Genomic DNA, 17207 nt, shown 5'->3' with positions numbered 1-17207 from the left:
AACAAGCATAGGCAGGACCAGACCTTGAACTATATCCATCAGCCAGATCTATATGCAACATCATATACCAGATCTATATGCAATATCATATTCAAGACCAGACATTGAACTATAACCATAAGCATGATCTATATGCAACATCATATTCAGGACCAGACCTTGAACTATATCCAACAACCAGATCTATATGCAACAAGCATAGGCAGGACCAGACCTTGAACTATATCCATCAGCCAGAGCTTGAACTGTATCCATCAGCCAGATATGCAACATGTAAGCAGGACCAGACCTTGAACTAGGCCACCCAGTGTGATCAGGGGTAGGAATACAGGAATTCTATGGCATCTTGGTCAGACTTTTTCCCCCAGATTCTAACCAGTAAACAGCCTTCCCTTTGAGAAGCCGTTCAGGACAAGCAAACACATCAAGGGGGAACCACACAGCACATTACTATCATGGGCTGTTAGAAAGCATTATGAATGAAGATGGTTCTTGGTCCAGGTTCTGTGCAGCAACACTCCTCGAGAACAATGTGTGAAATTGTCTCAAAATATTGCTGTCCAGGTGGGCTAGCTAGTGTTAAAAGTTACAACCCATTTTCAAATTTCAAGTGTTTATATTTCCAGAATATTGATTTTGTGAAGGTATCAATAAAGAAAACCCAAATTGCAAATCATTAGTCAAATAGTATGAAGGGTGCTAACTCTGATCTCGCGACCACACAACCTCAAAATGATTTTATGATTTTTGATGGTCGTATTGATCTACAGAAATGAGAGAATCTTTTTTCCATCTGAAATTTTGCAAGCATGCAGGCGACTATTTTGCACATTGCATGAGAATTGGTATTCCAGTTACATGTTATTCTTATCCAGGAATCTTAGGCAACGCACTTCTCTGTGCAGAGTTGAGTCCCTTGGGCACGCCAGAATTCTATGATCATGGGTTTATTATCATGGCTCACCTCAATCATGTTTCGAGGTTTGTGGTATCAAACAATAAAACTAACAAATCAAACTTTCAAAATAACCACTAAAGACACTCACATTTCAAATGCCGGTTGCAGCCTTTCATAAATGAGTTGACCGTTTTTTATTGACTACTTGTAGTATTATTATTTACTAGTTCCACAATATTTACAATAGTAGGATGTAAAAGATGTCATACTTTACAATATGGGTAGAATATATATAGTACTAGGACCCTTACCAGATTATGTAAGGCCTATGTAGACTGTAATATACTTACTGGGAGGATTGGAAGGTTTCATTTTGGAGCTGGATTGCTTTTGAGATGTGCTCAAACTCTCTGATGCATCAAACTGAGCTGATGAACTCAGTAACAATTCACTTAAAAGAAATGATCGTTTTGGTTATAACAAAGATTAGAATTTAACCTTTTTGCAGGAAATCTGCAGATTTTCAAGTTTGTATTTGTATATTTGTATGTCACTCACCTGTCTGGTATGTCGTATGTTTGGATGTCACTCCCCTGCCAGGTATGGAGTTGTATGTAGTTGTATGTCACTCACCTGTCCGGTATGTAGTTGTATGTCACTCACCTGTCCGGTATGTCGTATGTTTGGATGTCACTCCCCTGCCAGGTATGTAGTTGTATGTCACTCACCTGTCAGGTATATTGTTGTATGTTTGGATGTCACTCACCTGTCAGGTATGTAGTTCCTGTATGTTTGTATGACACTCACCTGCCAGGTATGTAGCTCCTGTATGTTTGTATGTCACTCCCCTGCCAGGTATGGAGTTGTATGTTTGTATGTCACTCACCTGTCAGGTATATTGTTGTATGTTTGTATGACACTCACCTGTCAGGTATGTAGTTCCTGTATGTTTGTATGTCACTCACCTGCCAGGTATGTAGTTCCTGTATGTTTGTATGTCACTCCCCTGCCAGGTATGGAGTTGTATGTTTGTATGTCACTCACCTGTCAGGTATATTGTTGTATGTTTGTATGTCACTCACCTGCCAGGTATGTAGTTCCTGTATGTTTGTATGTCACTCACCTGCCAGGTATGTAGTTCCTGTATGTTTGTATGACACTCACCTGTCAGGTATGTTGTATGTTTGTATATTACTCACCTGCCAGGTATGTAGTTCCTGTATGTTTGTATGACACTCACCTGTCAGGTATGTTGTATGTTTGTATGACACTCACCTGTCAGGTATGTTGTATGTTTGTATGTCACTCACCTGCCAGGTATGTAGTTGCTGTATGTTTGTATGACACTCACCTGTCAGGTATGTTGTATGTTTGTATGACACTCACCTGTCAGGTATGTTGTATGTTTGGATGTCACTCACCTGTCAGGTATGTAGCTCCTGTATGTTTGTATGTCACTCACCTGTCAGGTATGTATCTCCTGTATGTTTGTATGTCACTCACCTGCCAGGAAGTTTTGTATGACACTCACCTGTCAGGTATGTAGTTCCTGTATGTTTGTATGTCACTCACCTGTCAGGTATGTTGTATGTTTATATGTAACTCACCTGTCAGGTTTGTAGCTCCTGTATGTTTGTATGTCACTCACCTGTCAGGTATGTTGTATGTTTGTATGTCACTCACCTGTCGGGTATGTTGTATTTTTGTATGTCACTCACCTGTCAGGTATGTAGTTCCTGTATGTTTGTATGTCACTCACCTGTCAGGTATGTCGTAGAGTTTGTATGTCACTCACCTGTCAGGTATGTTGTATATTTGTATGTCACTCACCTGCCAGGTATGTTGTATGTTTGTATGTCACTCACCTGCCAGGTATGTATTTGTATGTTTGTATGTCTTGAACTGCTTCTACACCAGGGCTCAGAGGAAAGTCAAGGTTCAGAAGAAAATATGATGGAGAGTTTCCGCCCAATTCGAAGAAAACGCCTGATCCTGCCATCCGTATGTATAACATTGTAGTTATAGGTTTTGTATGTGTCACCATCATGTAATGAAATGATATTAGATATAGTTGTTTGTACGTCAGCCCAGTCTGTATAATACAATTATACAATCGGTTTACACACAGAAAACAGGAATCATTATCAGCAATTAAATAAAAAAATATGCATGTTTATAATAAATGTTGAAAATATCAAAAAGCCAGTTTTGTATAAATTTTCAAATATCAACTCTTTTCTTAGCAGTGCTTAACTTTTCACAAGGCATGGTTGAATGGAAATCGTGGATGCGTATATGGATATCGGATTTCAGTTCCCATTGTTGAGGTTCATTTGAAATATGTATACTATCATATGTGTTTAACGTGGTTTCTTCTTGAGACATTTGGGCGGTCGGGTAGCCTGGTGGTTCAAGCGTTCGCTCGTCACCCCGAAGACCAGGGTTCGATTCCCAACATGGGTACAATGTGTGAAGCCCATTTCTGGTGTCCCCGCCGTGATATTGCTGGAATATTGCTAAAAGCGGCGTAAAAACATACTCACTCACTCACTCACTCACTCTTGAGACATTTCTATTGTTAAAGTTGAAACGTATGTGACATCGTTCCACATAAGATTGATGTACATTTCAGCCATACGCCACTTAGAGGTAAATAACTACCCCTTTCCTGGATCAAGTAAGTATTTGTTTTTGTGCATTGTTAAAATATGTACAGCTAGGCAACAGTAGGAGGAAAATTCGGCCATCGTCAATACTTCACAGTCTTGTATCCACAATGTATCACACATGGTGTATACAAGCTTGTGAAGTGATGACAATGAAATTAAGAAGATTTTATTAATTGATTATTTCTTCCTCAGTATAGTCACATTTGTTTTTCATAATTTTTAATATAAAGGCTGATTTATTTAGCTTATTTAGCTACAAAATTAACCTTCAAAGATAAAAAAGAGTGCCAAGCAGTTTGTTGAAAATGTGAAAGCTCCAAACCCTTGAGGGATTCAAGATTAGAATTGTTCTTAGTAATGCTTGTTGTAGTGACACTCCAGTGTTGCTCATAATATCAATCACTGGCCATCTGGTCCAGATTAAGTTATTTACAGGCCACTCTCATATTGCTGGAATATAGCTGACTGTGGTGTAACAAAAAAATATTTCTGAGACAAGATGTGCAAAATGAATATATCAGAACCAATATATTTAGTCTCTTCCAATTCCAATGAACGAGTAATCAATTTGTTGTGGCCTCACTGTCATTTTTACTCAGTGAACTGTCACTCACATGGATTCAATGTTTTGTGGCAAATGAAAAGTGCTAAATTAAAAAGTGCACAATAATATTTCTAAATTATGTTGATAGATTTGGTTTGAAAGAATGATCATTTATCCTGGTAATAGGCTAATGTTTTGTTTATTTGTTTTTCAGAGGGGATCAGGCGTCTACGTCATATTGCGTATTGTGCTTGGTTTATAGCCTCTCTCAAAGCTTCTGTCAAGAAGGTAACCTACTAACACAGGAAGAAACATGTACATTATAAAACAATCTCATTACAATCAGGTATTTCACTGTGATATAATATCTCTGTGCATCTGATGACTCGTCCCTAGAAGGTCAAGTCAGGTGAACTCTCAGCAAATGTTGGACACCTCAATCTGAATATTATTATTTCTAAATTTTGATCAGCAAAGGAAAACCACTACAGAAGACAAACATACCCTTGATACACCATGTTTGATGTAGAAACGATAAGATGTATAAAATATCCACATTATACAGTAGTGTGGCTTTATGTTTTGCATTTGGAACTGCCAAATTTCATTCATTTTTGAGATACAAAAATCAGATATGCTTATCTGATCGATTCAGCCACTCAATCCAATAATTTAGAATTCCTAAAGCTGATTGGCTGATTAATGGGTTCACCTAATGCCACCTCCTATAGCTGTGTCCTCAGATCTTCAAACAGAGAGGTATCATACTGTAATGATTTTAATGAGATTAAATATAAAATAATTATCATCACCTCAATTCAACAAACCATGAAATCAGTAACTTTGCATTTCGACTGTTTAAACCACTGAACGTAAATAATCCTGTCGGCATGCTCCATATGGAAGTAAGAATTATATTTATGCTTTTCATATCTTAAATGCTATATGACATAGGTTATAATATTTATGATATTCCCGAAACTTTTTATGTTGTCGTAAAAGTGTTAAATGGCACATTTCCAGGAAGCATGTGTTCCAAAATGTAAATCATCAAATATTTGACTGCTTACGTGAGACACTTTCAATTTTTGCATTGTTCCTTAAATGTATGATGTTATTTATTTTGCAATGAAGTAAGCTTTGTATGAAACGAGGTTGTAAGTACGTGGTTTCTTCCTTATAGTTGTCAGCACCTTCTCACCTGATGGTCACATGTTTTCAGAATAACATTGCTTTTTTCTGTTGCATGATTTTCAAATTTAACTCTAGTTTTTTCCTTAGAACTAGTATAAATTAACACATACAATATTTCGTCATCATAGTTTTATTATTTTTAACCCTTTTGCATCAAAGAAACTCCTCTTTCACTATTCCAACCTCACTTCTTAATATTGTTGTTTTTTAGGTTATTAATTTTCCACTGTTTGATTTTAACCACTTTTCACACACTGAACATCTTTTGTTCTCTCTTACATTTGTTTACTCATATTCTTTTACATATAGCAAAATAAATCTCTTTAATGAACAAATTAAAAGTTCATCTTTGCTGAAATTTTTCAGATTTCTGCCTCCTTATTTCCTTCTGTTCTAAACTTTGTCATTGGTGTTGAATAAGTCCCCTGTGATTTTCTTTCAATGGCAACACTGACACACTCACATATCTATGGGGGCACCATCTTTCCTCCCTCTCCACCATTGAAACAGTCTATAGTTAGTAATGCATTGATGATAATAAATAGAGAAACTACTACTACTACTACCACCACCACCACTATCACTACTACTACTACTACCACCACCACCACCACCACCAACACCACCAACACCACCACTACTACTACTACTACTTCACAGGCTTGTATGCACTAGGTGACCCTGTCATTGATGAACATGAGGTATATAAGTCCATGAAGTATTGACGACATTGTATGGACACATGTAATAAATAAAACAATAATATTTTTTATCTAGTCATTTGCTTTGATCTATACTAACCATCACCTGAAAAAACACTTGGGTATCTATTCAGACATCTTCCTGAGGCAAGGGAGTTAACTGACTGTAAAAATCCAGTTTTCACCCTTGACGAACTAGGCTGGATTTCTGGGCTCGATTGTAGAGTAACCTGTGGATATTACGAGTTATGTCCCTTCTATGCCCCTCCTATTGACCAATCAGATTCCACCACTGATATCACTTATATCTGCTGCAAACAAAACGATGGCGCCCAGCCAAGACGATAATAAAGTGAAGTGCATTAAATCATGTGAGCACCTTGATTAAAAATGTTAAAAGATTTGGAAAATATCTGTCAACGCCCAATTGACATTACTCATCCTTTGCAAATCCTGGCGTCAACCGAAATCTGCACGTTGAAATCCATGTTGTCTATGAACCGGATGTTGATTTAATTACGCGATTTTGATTGCATAGACTTGTTAGTCCAGCCAGAATATAACTCATAGTTTGGCAAGGGTGGAAACTGGACTTTTATGCCTTGGGACCATGCTATTTAGAAAGCATTTAAAATTTTGATATCAGACACTAATCTGGGATGCTTACTTTTCAATAATATAACAGTAGTGTATTTAGTAATTACAATTGTAAAATGCACTCAATTGTTCCCTGTAGTCCCTAGACAAGTGTATTGTATTGGGTCCCATTCTACAATGTGACCTTAGTGCTGTGACTAATGTACCTCATAGTTTAAGACCTCATAGGGTTGGATTAGGTCCCCAGTCTATGCTGGCTGTAAGAGGCGACAATGTGTCACCATACCCAACTGACATGGATTGCTGCTCACAATATCTCGTCCAGACTTGATTATTTACAGACAACCATCGTATAGCTGGAATATTGCTGAGTGCAGCATTAAACAACCATACAACCTGGGACCACCATAACTTTGTTTTGTGTCTGGTTTGATCGTTAAATGAAATTATTCTGTTCTTTCATGAATGAAACAAGTGTTATATCACACATATATGGAAGCCTCTTATGGCCATTTGTTTTTTTATTTTTTTCTTCAAATTTTAACTTATTATCTTCAAATTTCACGATAAGTTGAAATTTGAAGATAAATAATTTGAAATTTCAAGATAATGATCTTGAAATTTCAAGTAAGTACATGTATATTGAAATTTCAAAAAAAAAATATTTTAAAAATGGCCCTTAAGGGCTTCCACACAAATAGCTCATTCACCTTAAATTGTAGCTTTCAGTATATTTAAAGGACTCTGATTAAATATAATGAGGGTTAGTTCGTACAAGGATTCTGAAAGTAGACCTTTGAGGAACTCATGTTCGGAAGATGCAGTTTGATTGGTTGTTCATTTCAAGGTCATGAGTGAGAGAAATTCTGTGCAGCGTGATTGTGAAGCGTTTGAAACAAAGCTATGGGGGACCAGTGTATATGTATTCATAGATATTTGGTACCATTTAATTGTGTACATGTATCAGTTCAGAATCAACCTCTGCCATCATTCTTATCATCATTCTCATTACAGAACAAATAATTTACAAATGTGAATAAATTTGTCGGTTTCTTTACCTGTGACTTGCAACAAAATCCTGTAACTGGTGGTATACGTTCTATAAAAGGTGCAAGATATCCAATGAAATCTTACCATCGATTATCCAGTGTATGATATCTGCAATTAATGCATCATTTGAAGATGTTGAATAACTGCTGTTATTCCTGAGATATGGTCTGTTTTCAGAACCAGGGCAGTAGACCTAGTAGTGTGTTCTTGTTCGGGATTATATTGAAAGAAATAGTGGCCGCCCTGCATCGGTTGTATCTAAATGTAAGTATACTGAAGTTTATGTGTTCCTTAATCCACCACCTCCCCTCATGGGACAGTAATTTGCTTTGTGCTGTGTTAAGCAACAAACAAAATCCTACACTTGTATTTGTTTGATTCTGAAACATTTTGATACATTTTCCTGATGTCTTTCAGCCAACTGGCAATATCTATCCGGTGATGGGTGATATCATAGGGCCGAATGCGAAAGACCTGTCATCACTTGTGGGTGGGCGGAATATCACACGAGACCAGGCCCAGCTGCTCCAAGTACTTGCCTATGTTGTGGAAAACCTCATCTACCACATCACAGAGATCATGGTAGGTAGAGATCACAGAGGCATAGCTGTCAACCCCTGGATGTCTAAATGATTGAGAGGCCAGGGTGCAGGGGCTGCAAGCTGGTCCCCTTAGGGAGGGGGGGATTTTAAGACCATTTTAATGGCCATAGAGAGCATGTATTCTGATAAATATATTTAAAAGCGTATCAAAATATATTTATCTACATTTTACATGAATGCGTGAGAATTTCCCAACCTTGCGTGTTAGCGTGACGTAGGTGATAAATGCGTGAGACTCACGCGAGATGCGTGAGAGTTAACAGGTATGCAGAGGTCATCTTAGTGGAGTAGGTAGAGGTTACAGAGGTCATCTTAGTGGGGGTAGGTAGAGATCATGGAGGTAGATTGACATCACAGAGGTCATAGTCATCTTAGTGGAGGTAGGTAGATGTCACATAGCCTGTGGTAGACAGAGGTCATAGTCAGTGGAGGTCACAGAGGTCATCTTAGTGGAGGTAGGTAGAGGTCACATAGCCTGTGGTAGGCAGACATCGCAGAGGTCATGGTCATTGGAGGTAGGTTTTACTGTGTTGCAGAGAAACTGGAGCTATCACATGACAGGGGTTTATATGCTTGTTCTGATGACAAGTAAATGTTTCAGCCAAGGTCAGGAGTATTGGGAACCCATCGAAAAGCAGCTGTATTTGAACTCATCAAGAATGGCCAACGTTTTCCTGATGGATACTTCTGGCAAGTGGAATTGGTGAGTTTAGGTGTCACTTTACCCAAAGAAATCTACTTGATGCAGACATTTCTATCACAGTGCTGTTAAAATTTTAGGACTTGCATCAAAGGTTCTGTGAAACATTCATGTTTTTTATGTGCATAATATATTGTTTTGTCTGTTGCTATGATGTAATTCCTCTTGTCTTCAGGACCGCATCCAGTTCAACGGCGCGGGCAAGACAACAAATATTGGACAACAGGAGGCATTTCTGTTGTTGGTTGGGATCTTCGTCTCCAGGAGTCTAATCACAACCGTAAGTATATGGAGAAACTGAAGAGGAAAACTTTCCAGTCACAAAGTTGATTTCTAAAATTTCAAGTGAAAGTGCTTATCTTATTAAGCTGCAACCTGTGGTGATCCTGAGTCAGAATAGGTCACCAGCAACCTATTCTTTTTAAATGAAGCAACTCAATGGATCAGATGCTCAGACTCGGTGACTTGGTTGATTGCGTGCCATCGCACCCAGACAGCGTGGATCATAGCTCACAATATCTGGTCCAAAATTAATTATTTACACACCGCTGTCATATAGCTGGAAGATTCCTGAGTGCTGTGTTATACAAGTCAAACCATATTCACTCATTTGTCCTTGTGTTTTCCTCAGTGTTAACACCTCACTCAGCAATATTCTAGCTATATGATGGCGGTCTGTAAATAATCAAGTCTGGACCAGACAATCCAGTGATTAATATCATGGGCATTGATCCACGCAATTGGGATCGATGACATGCATCAACCATGTCAGCGAGCCTGACAACCCGATCCCGTTAGTCGCCTTTTCAATGTCAGAGTCAGTCAGCCTGTTAACTGTTTCAGTCATGTGACGGAGGTCAGTATTAATGTGGCAAGAATGACTGAATTAATGCAAGTTGTAGGTGTTTGCTTTTGTGAAAACTATTACAGTAAACTACGGTTATAACAAACTCAAAGGGACCTCTGATTTTAGTTTGTTATAACCGTAGTTCGTTATAAGCATCTAAACAGGATATATACAGCAAATGGACAGGATCAAAACACATTTCGCTATATCCATCAGTTTGTTATAAGCGTGTTCATTATAAACATAGTTTACTGTATTTCTAAACACACTTGGGGCGGTCGGGTAGCCTAGTGGTTAAAGAGTTCGCTCGTCAAGCCGAAGACCCGAGTTCAAGTCCCGACATGGTTACAATGTGTGAAGCCCATTTCTGGTGTCCCCCGCCGTGTTGCTGGAATATTGCTAAAAGCAGCATAAAACCATACTCACTCACTCTTAACACACTTGGATCATAATCTGGGCAAATCTGATTAAATTCAACAAGCCGATGATGTTGCCAGCCAAGGGACACAACTCTTTGATCTTAGACCACCATCTGTCCTCCTCCTTATGTTAGAGCAAGTGGAATCACTAGAACCATCTTTCCATGCAGCTGCTGAATCAAGCTGTAGGTATAGGTCTTTGCTCAGAACAAGTGTTGTAGAATTACCAGAACCATCTTTCCATGCAGCTGCTGAATCAAACTGTAGGTATAGGTGTTTGCTCAGAGCAAGTGTTGTAGAATCACCAGAACCATCTTTCCATGCAGCTGCTGCTGAATCAAGCTGTAGGTATAGGTGTTTGCTTAGAACAAGTGTTGTAGAATCACTAGAACCATCTTTCCTTACAGCTGCTGCTGAAGCCTCTTGACTATGGACTGTCCACGGAACCCCTGAGTGACACCCATCAGCGGAACCTCAAGATCCTGTCTACAGTGTTACTGTTCGTAGTACGCAAGTCCTCGGGACCCAAAGGACAACCCACAATGGTGAGCAATGCATTCTTTATTGAGACTTGAATGAGTCCAGTTTGACGTCACTTTGATCAGTATTTCAGTGATAATAATGCATGTCAGCTTGTTGTAGGAAAGCCTAAAGTGATACAGGGTTTAGACGTTGAGCACTTAGGTGATTCCCACAAGCATGGATATGGTGATGAAAAACCTATAAATATAATCAGGGATTCTTGGATTTGAACCGCATTGCTTTCTGTACTGTATGTGCTCAAGCCATCTTTTTACACTGTTATCCTTCACTGGAACATATGACAGCCATTGAAAGCATGTACTTACAGCAGTTTTCTGAGCTAATATGAAGTGGGCACCCTTAGGGAAAACTAAGCAAGACTGCAAGGTTTCATTCTACTCTGCACATCAGTATTATGATGCCATATCTTTCACTATGATGCAACAGATATGATGTCACATTCATATATAGAAGTGCGAAATAACATTCATACTCTCTGTTGTCCCCAAAGCTATAAATGGATTCTCTTCCTGCACAAAATGTAATGCCACACATCCTTTGAATGTTGTAAAACACAACTTCACATTTTGTAATCTATAATTGTACATATAGTTATTTTAAAATGTCTACCAACAATGATTGAAAAAGAAGTACTATTCTGTATACATGAATAGATATATTAGGGTCTGCAGTGATGCGAATGTCAAATCGGCTGTTTCGATCAGAGGGATTTTATTGGGATTTGATGACCCCTGATTGACCAATAAGAATCGATTAATTTCCAAATTCATGCAAAAATCACACATGATTTAGGATTTGTTAGTCTATGACTGATTGTTTCACATCAGAAATATAAAAAATCTACTTTAAAAATTCCATTAAGACCAAATATTTTGACCAAATAAAATCAGACATTACTCCCAAACAATGGTTTTGGATTGGCCTTGTTTGTTGATATTGAGGAAAAAGGGGTACATTTCAGCTGTCAGTATGTTATTGTTATACTTCAAGCAATCTACAAATCACTCTTTCCACTGGAGAAAATAAATATGGCGGTACAAAAATAAATAGAACTTCCTGTAAACATTTGAGGGTAAAACTTCTACCCATAACCCCTGCCTCTAAATTATTGAATATCATAATCCCTGTTTAGAAGCAGATAAAAAAAATATATGTAGGGTTAGGATAAGGTTGCCCTAACCCAGGAAAATATGAACAGGAAATCTTTCCCATTTGAGTAAGGACTGCCTACTGTGAGGACCACTTTGTGACACGAGATTTCTCCTTTCAGCCGATCCCAGGGGAGGTGGTCAAGTATGTGTTCAAGGATGATGAGATGAGAGGTATCCATCTTTCTCTTAGGAAAACATATGAATACTGTGAGGTAAGTCACAATCAACAGAGATAGAGTCAATGAGTGAGTTTAGATTACTTTGCTATTAGCAATTATACAGCAATATCATGATGGGGGACACCAGAAATAGGCTTGACTAATAATACTGATGTTGTAAATCACAATCAACATAATGGGTAATGTTCCCATTAGTCTTCTCTGTGAGTGAATGTTGTTTTACAGTACAGTCAGCCATATTCCAGCTGTATCACAGCTTGGTCCATCTTCAAGGTATCCAGTTTTGAGCTGAATTCTTCATCAAGGTCTGGTTTGTGACATGAGCAAGTCAGCAGTGGGGACTTCCATTCCTACAATGTCTATATTCTCATAATGAGTGAGTGAGTGAGTTGGGTTTTACGCCGCCTTTAACAGTATTCCAGTTATATCACGGCGTGTCAGCTTAATGTGGGAGGAAAGCCCGATGTGATGCAGGTCTCAGACGTTTACCACTTCGGTGAAACCCACGAGCACGGGTATGGTGCTGACAAACCTAGAAACATAATCGGGGCGAACCGGGATTCAAACCCACAATCATAGGTTTCTGGTGTGCCCAAAGGCGCAACCCTGCACAGCGAATCGCGGCGCCTTAGATGACTGGGCCAGCCGTGCCCCCATATTCTCATAAGATATTCACGATTCTACCATGACATTGATGAATGCTTGATTCTGATTGGTTAAAAACAGGTTTCCTTTTTGCTACGGAAAGCGCTCGGTTCAAAATTAAAATAAAGAGGTATCTATTCTACAGTGGGACTACATCAAATTTCAAAACACAGTATGTTTATCTCCAAATAAGACATTTCATTTAAGATATTTGCTTTTTATTTAAACCACTCAGCAATATTCCAGCTATGTAATGCAGCCTCTAAACAACAAGTCTGCACCAAAAAAAGTGATTGTTACTATGAGCTACCTTTTGTTTTGTCAGGGTGCGAAGATACGCCATCAACTTAGTATGACTACCTAATCCATTTAGTCTCCTCTTTTGATGACGATATAGGTTCCTTGGGACCTATTCTAACATGGATTCCCAACAAGGATATTCATTATTAATTCTTTCTTGTAGAACCTGTTGCGTGAGTGGGGCGCTGAGTACATCAAGAGACTAAGAGAGGCTGCCGCTAGCGATCCCCGAGGAGAGAAGCTATCAACCAAAAAATAAACTAACCATTGGATGATGAACTGCTGGGAGAGCTTCAGAAGATCCAGAAGGCAGCAATCTGATTATGTTCATATTTCGAGTTTGGATGAACATATTTATTTAAAACTGACATTGTCATCAACCCCACAATCTCTTTAAAATCATATCCAAGTTCTCGCTGCCGTTTAAACGAAGATCTGAGGACATCCAATTAAGGGTCACGTCAGAACAACCTTTCGCGAACTTTGACAGACCACTGAAACGACAATCAAGAAGTCGACATCAGTTAATTAGAAAGCAGCTTTCTCGAACTTTTTCGGCACTCGTTTCAAACTGGCGACTTCCATTTCAGACTACACTTGAAAAATATGTTGACACAGTTTTCGATTAAAATTTTGAAAACTGAACAAATACACATTCCGGAATGTCTAATATATGGCTGAGATTGTATGGCAGTGCTTCCCACGAACTGTGCAACGCCTCCCCCGTTCAAATGTTTATCCCATGGAAGCGAGAGATAGACGATGGTTTTGATGGAATCTGTTGTAACTGTCGTTCGGAATACCCCCTGTTAACGTTTTCTAGGTTGCATGATTAGAAAACACATTCCGAATGTCACTTTCATGATCTGGTATGTGACGCTTTGATTGGTCAGAGTGAGTGAGTGTGTATGGTTTTACGCCGCTTTTAGCAATATTCCAGCAATATCACGGCGGGGGACACCAGAAATGGGCTTCACACATTGTACCAATGTCGGGAATCGAACCCGGGTCTTCGGCGTGACAGGCGAACTCTTTAATCACTAGGCTACCCGACCGCCCCTCGATTGGTCGGATGAAAGGTCCTTCTGACATGACCCGTAATGGTATATCCTCAGATCTTTGTTTAGCGATAGCGAGAACTAAGATCTAATTTAAATGAGATTGATCGGCCTCATGAACTGCTTTTCAGGATACACAGATTTCCTGTAGTGATGCCCCTTCAGTGACAGTGGATGCGGAATACTTTCCCACAATAGTTACCAAGCATCATCCAGACTACAAGTGATAATATACTGAACAAAAGAAGTTTGAATTTTGGGGGATATTTTTATGAAATTGTGTGGTCAGTCTTCAATACAAAAAGGTATCCCCAAATGATTCCTTACTTTTTTTGCATCAGTATACTTAGTGGAGACAATCTAACCAGGGACATGTCTTTTAATAATCCAGATGATATTATACCTGACCTGTCTCTGATAAAAGTTTTATTATTTTCTGGGAATTATATAAAAGTGTTCATATATTACTGTCATATACCTGTGAGACCTGAATGGGGTTATGTTTCATCATGTATGTATTGTGTTGGGTGAAACCTGGAAAGTAGAACACTTTGTTTGACATTGTTATCTATTGAGTAGATCTGTTGTCTTATTGGTCACAGATTCATTGTTTGTGGCCAGGTCATAATAGATCTCCAAAGACGGGAAGATAGGATCTGATAATCTGCCTCTCATCTACATTCTACAAATGTATATATCGGTGGGATATTATAAATGTTTTTGGTGAATAACATGGCCAGTCAGATTATTAATTGAATTGTGTTGGGCAACATTTGTTAATACAAAGTCACTTCCTCAAGCAGATTTTATCAACCAGGAAATCACACTCGCTTTTGTCTTACTTTGTGATGGCCAGTCGGATGACAGAATGAACTAAGTTGCAGAAACTTTGGAACACAGAGTCTCATCTACAAGATGACTTTTTCAAGCCTTGCTTCCGATATACTTTTTTACGTTCCAAAAGAAATGACATAATGACATAAAAGTGACATATACTGTCACTATCTTACTTTTATCAAGAGTTACTTCCCTTGAAAGTTGTCAAGGCAACAAGTCCAGCCAATTGTTTCACAAGATTTCAGTAACAGTATCTGCAGTTCTGGTAAAATTTTATTTTGCAAAATGTCTTTGACATAAACATCTTTTTTTTTTTTTAATTTTTAGGAAATTCTTCTTTAAGTAATTGTCTTTTTTAACAAAGTTCACCATATATGTATTCTCAAACACAAAATCAAAGGTTTATGCACATGGTCATAAACATATGACAATATTTATCTCATTGTCAGGTATTCTACATTAAGTCTGCTGTCATAACTGTTTCTTAGTCTTGTAGATGGCAAGAAGGTGAAAAAAGCATTATTCATATACTTTTCTGGAACATTCTGAGAACATGGGACATTAATGTTTCCCATTCTACATGTTCTTGGCAAATGTACCATGCACCATGATTAACCGGATGTGATAACCTGTATTTCTATGCAAATTCTGGGTGTTGTCCTCACAAACTATAAGCAAATTCTGTGATACATTGTGATATAATGTAAATATTAGCCTATGTGATAACACTAGTGACCTCATCAACCTCTCAGTTCAGGTGTACAATGAATATGAACAAACATATGGCCTTGTTACAAAACTCTTAGCCAAAAATGGATAAATTGAATTTGCATTACTGTAAAGTCTCCCCTATAAACATAAACTTTGGAGTGGTTACAGATTTCTTTACTAAAACTTCAGGTCAGTAGGCTGACAAACCTCAAAATAGACAAATTCCGATTTATGTATTTTTTTAACTCCAACTGATAAGTAACTAGGAAAACGAGAAAGGGCACGATTTCTGAGATAAATTTTGCGTTAAAGAATTTTAAATAATTTATTCATATTGTTAGCGACAATAAATGAGGTGTTTATTAACATTTTACTTATTTCTGGTCAGAGGAATAAAAAAACTCACTGCTTTTTAATTTTTCACTTTCAAATTCTTTGGAATCTGCTGATTTGCTTTAAAATAATTGTTTCTTTTTACAAATCTGGCCTGAGGTTGAGTTTACTGTATGAGTGTATGTGTATCATTGCTCATGCTGATCTAACTCTTGGACACCATTCTGACATCCACACATCAGCTTGGAATTTGGAGTATCTCATGTCTGAAATATGATAACGTTCATCACAACAGAATGAAGCTGGAAAAGCAGTTTGTAACAAAATCCTGTGTGTTGATTTCTTAAAGATCACATACATTTTGTAAAATTGTCAGATTATATCATATGCTAATTTGTGTAAAATACTGTAAAACAAAACACTTTGATGTAAATATATATGTACTTTGGTGTAAATAAATGTCTGTACTTTAATAAGTATGATTTATCTTATGTTTGTTTGTCATAAATGCTGCACTCAGCAATATTCCAGCTGTATCAGGGTGGCCCAAAAATAACAGAGCCTGGACCAGACAATCCAGTGATTGATATGATGATCCAGCATCCCTACCATCGGTGTTCGATGACGCAATCAATTAATCAATCAATCAACCAAGACATCAAGCCTGATCACTTGATCCATGCTGCTGAGGATGAATTCTAACCCTCAATGTCCAAAGGGATTCAATCCTACTGGTTGTTGCTTAGCATTTTTACATGAAGTGAAACATATAACTCAGTTAAAAAACAACTTTCACTTTGTGTGAGTTCATTGGAGTATGAACCTTCATGGAGTGAAGGCCAAACTGTATGCTCCGACATTCATACAAAGTTTGGCCCTCACTCTATGAACATTCATACTCCAATGAACCCACACAAAGTGAATGTAAATTGTTATAATCTTCTTACATCACTATTATTTACCTGGAAGGATGAAGATCTACACACAATTTTATTTAGTAGATGGGACTTCATGTTTACACTGACAGGCATACAAAAAACAGCTGTATCGCAGAATGAAATAGTTCCTCATAAAGTGAGTGAGTATGGTTTAACCGCTTTTGGCAATATTCCAGCAATATCGGGGTGGGGGACACCAGAAATGGGCTTCACACTTTGTACCCATGTCGGGAATCGAACCCAGGTCTTCGGCGTGACGAGCCAACGTTTTAACCACTAGGCTACCCAACC

The 17207-nt window shown here is 38.1% G+C and overlaps 1 protein-coding gene across 1 annotated transcript in view; it reads left to right on the top strand.

The window, feature by feature from the left end:
- The window catches only part of LOC139465767 (uncharacterized), a 71296-nt gene extending 57830 nt beyond the window's left edge, over nucleotides 1–13466 (top strand). The window contains exons 9-18 of the mRNA XM_071247656.1: nucleotides 2816–2899; nucleotides 3531–3575; nucleotides 4326–4399; nucleotides 7831–7917; nucleotides 8071–8235; nucleotides 8857–8958; nucleotides 9131–9235; nucleotides 10629–10766; nucleotides 12035–12127; nucleotides 13203–13466. Coding sequence (XP_071103757.1) covers nucleotides 2816–2899; nucleotides 3531–3575; nucleotides 4326–4399; nucleotides 7831–7917; nucleotides 8071–8235; nucleotides 8857–8958; nucleotides 9131–9235; nucleotides 10629–10766; nucleotides 12035–12127; nucleotides 13203–13298 — 989 coding nt within the window. The 3' untranslated portion in view covers nucleotides 13299–13466. The remainder of the gene's footprint in view (nucleotides 1–2815; nucleotides 2900–3530; nucleotides 3576–4325; nucleotides 4400–7830; nucleotides 7918–8070; nucleotides 8236–8856; nucleotides 8959–9130; nucleotides 9236–10628; nucleotides 10767–12034; nucleotides 12128–13202) is intronic.
- The last annotated feature ends 3741 nt before the right edge of the window (nucleotides 13467–17207 follow it).

Source organism: Haliotis cracherodii, unplaced genomic scaffold (genome assembly GCF_022045235.1).
Source record: "Haliotis cracherodii isolate W230 unplaced genomic scaffold, xgHalCrac1.p SCAF_18, whole genome shotgun sequence".
Classification (NCBI taxonomy): domain Eukaryota; kingdom Metazoa; phylum Mollusca; class Gastropoda; order Lepetellida; family Haliotidae; genus Haliotis; species Haliotis cracherodii.
Note: the sequence above shows the minus strand (reverse complement) of the source record. Positions and strands in the feature narration are given on the sequence as shown.